Source organism: Centruroides sculpturatus, unplaced genomic scaffold (genome assembly GCF_000671375.1).
Source record: "Centruroides sculpturatus isolate CEXI.00-Female unplaced genomic scaffold, Cexi_2.0 scaffold445, whole genome shotgun sequence".
NCBI classification, from domain to species: domain Eukaryota; kingdom Metazoa; phylum Arthropoda; class Arachnida; order Scorpiones; family Buthidae; genus Centruroides; species Centruroides sculpturatus.
The window spans coordinates 385,464-391,192 of record NW_019384683.1 but is presented as its reverse complement, the minus strand read 5'-3'; the positions used below and the strand labels follow the sequence as shown (position 1 = coordinate 391,192).

The following is a 5,729-nucleotide window of genomic DNA, read 5'->3' as shown; positions in this document are numbered from 1 at the left end:
CTTTCGCCCGTGCACGCTAAGTGACTTTCATTACAAGCATTTAGCTTTCCGAAGTCTATGACAACAATTGTTTGGCATTGACGGCCGCGAATTTCGTGCCAATAAGCTGCCTCGACTTGTTTGATTATGTTATCAACTCAATTTCATATCTATTTTCACATTTTCACTTTGCGGTCCTTCTCTGTTCTTTTTCCGTTATTTACACGTGTTGGTCATTTCATTGTTATCCACATTCGATATAATCATTTATCACATACTTCCATAACACTCTTGTCTGTTCGCTACAACTGCCAAGAATTAACGCGATTGGCGAAGTGTAGTGACAGCGGGCAATAGAGAGCAGGGTCCTTGCCATAATGAGGTTTGCGCGCCAATTTTCGTACGTGCGTTAATCGAGCTGAATAGTTTGGCCGAATATTCGGCTATTCGGCCACGCTCCTGACCGAATATTCGGTATTCGGCCTGAGGCCGAATATACTATTCGTTACAACACTAGTATATACATATGACATATAGACTGCAACATAAAAGGAATTTAATGCTATGTGAATTGTACTTGTTTTCATTATAGTTATATATATTGATTTCTAAATATCCTTAGTTTTGTTTTATTAACATATTTATATTTAAAATTAACGGTGTTGATTGGCTATGTGCAACATTTATGGGAAAATTTATGTAATGCAAAAATTAAGAAACTAAATTTTAAAGATAAAAAAAATAGAACCACATTGTAATGGTGCTATCATCATCACCTGAAATAAGAATCATTTTTGTCTCAAACTATAAACACACAACTAATTTAGGTAGGTATTTAATAAATATATATCTATCAAAATATATGCATATTATGACAAACTTTTACATTAAAATGTGCTGAGAAATGAATAATGATGACTCATACATCACACTTCAGCAAACTGCTGGAGTGTGATGTATGAGTGACTTTTTAACCATGATTTAAATGAATAAGCATCAAAAAAAGATAAAATAATACACTACCATTTCAGTTGTGTGTGATCCCAATTTGAATTCAGGGCAAAACAGAGAGTTATTTAAACCACCACGAAAAGCTGCTTTATGTATTGATTCCATGAGAACTGTTAATACAGATTGTTAATATTAATACAAACTCTATATTGGATATTGAAGAAAATAATAAATTATCTACAAACAATTACCTGTTTCTGGATTATTTACATGTTTAGCAACTTCTACTTTCATTCTTGGCAAGTAGTCTTTAAGTTCCCAATGTTTGAAAGCAGGATTAGATATAACCTCTGTTAAAAATCCAACAGTTTTGTCCCTAGTTTATCAAAGTTAAGACAAATATTTAATAACCTCTTCTGAAGTTTACAATCAAAATTATGCTCTACATAGAATCATTACTATTAAAACATTTTGTAATTGAAATTATATTGATCCTAAAAAAATTATTTCTTTATTCCATTAGAAACTAAATTATTAAAAAATAATTTTGTTTAATAAATTTTGTACAGTTACTATAAAATCTGAATATATATTATAAATCTAATTATAACCTAAGAAAATAAAATGCCAATTGAAAGATTCAAATCAGTTAAGCTAATTTAATTACAATTTACATTGGTTTTTATCCACACCTGCAAGGACAACTTAACTTGAAGAATATTGAAGACTTGTAAAACCTGCAGCACAGATTTTATCACAAGCTTAAACTAAATTATTACTGAATTTTAAATAAAACTGAAGTTAAAAAATACATTATGACTACCACATGAATTTAAAGAGTGAACATATTCATGTAATGATACAGATTACAATATGTAAAAATGTAAATTTCCATTTGCCACTCACAATGATAGGAATATTTAAATATCTCGTGGTTTGGATCAGGGGTAAAAAATTAGTGAGATTGATTGGACTAATAATTTTTAATAAACCATTTTCAATGGATTATGTATGTGACAGTTCAGCATATTGCAAATTTGGACATGATAAGTAGATCTTTACTATGAAAATGATATGTGGATTAATACTGTCTTGCCAGATTTATTTGTTTATTATTAGCTGCATTAGCCAAAACAAAGAGAAGGTTGATAAGAGGTCAAGGAGTCTGAAGGAATTGACAGTTAAAAAAGTTTGGAAACCACTGGTTTAAATTGAATGTTTTAGCACAGTAATGAAAGAAATTCATTTGAGTGAACTCTTAGACAAATTGTTTTCTATTTCTGAATATTTGAACTTCTTGATTTCTTTGACTTTGCTTTTAAATTTTTGAGACATTTTTACATAATTATGGAAAATACAATATGTGGGAATTTCAAAGTTGTCAAATTTGGGATGAGTAAATTACTTCTCAAAGTGCCACTTAAAACATCAATGAGAACAATTATTTTCCTAAATACCATTGCATATAATAGAAAGAATAAAATTCACAAAAAAGTTTAATGCATGGTTTAATGCATTCCCATAAACAGGCTAAGTTATTTTGAAAATATGATCTCAAAATTACTTCTCCAATCCGATATATAAATACAGTGAAAACTCAATTATCCAATTACTTGTTTGCATGCTGTTCTCTCAATTGGTTGTATGTATGTTTCTTGGAACCAAGCATAAAATTGTTATTGAGAACTTATCACACAGGAGCACTCTTCTTGATGGAAAAAGTGGATTTTTTTCTATTTTTTTACAAAGGATATGCATTTTGGGCCATATGCCCCTCTTCAGTCCTAAAAATATAACTAATGTGACTACTGGAATAACTAATTGTTAAAAACATGGGGTAAAATAAGTACAACTGTAAAATAAAAATTTTTGTTAAAATGTAAAAAAAATTGACCAATAAAATGAATAAAAACATAAAACTTTTAACCAGCTTTTATTGGTTTTAAAGACTCGTTCCTGTAGCAATTTTATGACTGGTTCCAAGGAATATATAATCAATTATCCAAACTTAATAGGACCTTATTTTATGGGCTGGAGCATTGTGCTGGAACAGAAAAAAGCCAGTTCCAAACCTCTGCCACAATGTGGGAAGCATGTTGTTATCAAGAATGTCTTGGTAAACACTAGCATTCACTATACTCTTGACCAAAACCAATGACCCATATCCATACCAGGAAAAACAGTCCCAGACCATATCATCATCATCACCACCACCAAATTTCAAAGTTTGCACAACACTCCAGTGAATGTCATTCACCTGGTAACTGCCATGTCCATCTGAGTGCCAGATCATGTAGCGCGATTCACTGTTTCCACTGCTCCACAGTTCCAATCACAGTGTTGCTTCCATCACTCCAAATGTCTTGCATTGCCCTAATTTGCATAGTATCACATTGATTAGAAAGAACTCGCCCAAAACAAAGGGGTGGCCCATGACTGGCTATATAATGTAGATGTCATCTGTACAAAGTTTTTTAAGTATGTACAGTTTTATGGATTTATGTCATTCAGCATTTATCATGACCTGTATTTCTTGACCTGTAGTTTAATGTCATGCATAGATTTCTATTGAGACAACCAATCCTCTGGTGCTTTAAAATCTTTGTGATCCAGCTTTTTAGTTAACTTTTCTTAGTTTTCGGCACTAGATTACTAGAAAACCTTGTCCAATAACAACAAAACCATTGATTGAGGACTTCCTCAATGTCTATATCTTTTCCTTCATGCTCTCATTTCAACACATTCCTTCTTCCTTGGCACACTGTAATCAGAGTCACTACAATATCTGAATATAAATGTGCTTATAACTAGATGAAATGGCAATGGCTCAGTAATAGCCTCCATGTCACGTCACAAGTACACAATCTAGTAGTCACTGTCTCAATTAAACAGTACAGAGTCTGAAATAACTGAAACAACTTTTGATTATTTTCTAAGTTTTGTTCCAAACAAAACCGCTGTCCTGATTAACTAATGGCTCTATTAACCAAAATTTACTGTATTTTCTTTTGACAAAAACACAGAAGTATCTTGTTTTTATGGACACAAATGTTTCCTACATAATGCAAATAAATTTTCACTCATTACTTTCATTTTACACAGAAATTAGAAGTAATTATTCACACTAAAATATTTTTAGCTTCACTGATATTTCAGCAAATACTCAAAATACAATTCAATTTATTTATACTGTATTAAGAGTGTTAACTGAAACATTAAAAAAAAATAATACTCACAAATCATCACGTAAGCAGTCTAGTGAGTAGATAACATGTTCCCGGTCAGCAGAAGCACTATGGAAAGAACAATAATTATAGCATAGTGAAAATTTTATATACTTTTAAGGCAAAATAAAGAACATACGTTAATCTTCCTCCAACATATTCAATGTTACGGGTGATACCAAAAACTGTTTTATTTTTTGTTGACTGTAAAAAAATAAAAAACACAATAATGTATTATTGAAATTATTAATTACTCACATTTATAAAAATATTTCAAAATCTGTATGCACCAATCCTGCTGCATTTCTCAAGCAATGGGAAATTCCAAGATTATCATCATTCTCAAAACGTGGTCCTGCCTTCACTAAAACAGTTATTCTTGAAACAGGAGAATAATTTTCTATAGAAGCTATAGTTTTCCCATTAGGTAAATTGGTAATCTATGAATTTATAAATTCTGGTTGAAAAATTTATTTTATATAAAATTTAAAAAATTAAGTGAAATAAAAACCTTTGGATCTTGTTTCAGCAAAGGTGGTGGCTGAGATAATGTTTGTGCTGCTGCTTGAGTAGCATATTTGCAATTCTGTTGAATAAAAAATTTTTTAAGACTATTTTAAAAAGTCTGACAGTTTATTGAATAATTAATAAATGGTAAATATAAAACAACAATCTTAAGATTTTAAAATCTATTTAAATTAAACTTTTAAATATTTGAATTTAATAATTGAAATTCAAGTTTATTTTAATTGTCTCCCTATTTAATATACAGTGTGACTACAAAGGGTGACTGTATCAAAACATCTATTGGATGAAACTTGACCAAATTTGGCATAAACTCTCTTTGAAACTTAGGATTTCAATATATAAAGAAATAACAGTCAAAATTTCACTATTAGGAGAAATGTGGACCTGGAAGCACATGAAACTTGGGAGTGGTTAAAGAGTAATAGCTAAAAGCAACACTACAAATTGATTTCCTTTTTGGTACAGTGTACGATTAATATTCATGTTTGTTTAACTTACAGGTGTGATTCAATATGTCCTTCTTTTTAGATGTTCTATGAACTGCATTCTTTAAATGATATTTTCTACAGCAGAGTGCAACAGATCTAAATTAATTTTTCTAAAGAGCACCATTATTAGCTTTCAAAGTTCAAAATTAGGAACATGTCCTTTATACATCAGATTTGTTTTTATATATCCTTACAATCAAAAGTCATAGAGATTGAGAGGTGGCTATGCTGTAGGAAATGCACAACTAATTACTGTAAGGTCTCGTTTTATGCGGTGGATACGTTCTACAGAAAAGCGCATATAAAAAATTCGCATAAAAAAAGACTTTACTTGCCTTGAAAAAGTAGGGATACGTTCTGTAATTTTCTAAAATCGCATAAAACCAAAACAACGAGTTAAAATTAACTTAAAACTGCATAAAAAAAGTTTGCAGAAATTAAAAGAAATAGGCTGCTTAATAAATTACTTCGAATGGCTGAAAGAAATCAATATAAAAGCTTAAAATAAACCTGTATTCAAACTTAATTCAGTTTATTTTATTGAAAAGTAATATAGTTT

General features: G+C 30.3%; 1 protein-coding gene across 1 annotated transcript in view; it reads right to left on the bottom strand.

Moving 5' to 3' along the window:
* Nucleotides 1–385: 385 nt before the first annotated feature.
* The window catches only part of LOC111626999 (cytochrome b-c1 complex subunit 2, mitochondrial-like), an 11,225-nt gene continuing 5,881 nt past the window's right edge, over nt 386–5,729 (bottom strand). Inside the window, exons 2-7 of the mRNA XM_023370537.1 lie at nt 4,666–4,740; nt 4,445–4,594; nt 4,294–4,358; nt 4,167–4,223; nt 1,182–1,306; nt 386–1,100 (exon numbers count right to left, since the gene is read on the bottom strand). Of these exons, the coding sequence (XP_023226305.1) occupies nt 976–1,100; nt 1,182–1,306; nt 4,167–4,223; nt 4,294–4,358; nt 4,445–4,594; nt 4,666–4,740 (597 nt within the window). The 3' untranslated portion in view covers nt 386–975. The remainder of the gene's footprint in view (nt 1,101–1,181; nt 1,307–4,166; nt 4,224–4,293; nt 4,359–4,444; nt 4,595–4,665; nt 4,741–5,729) is intronic.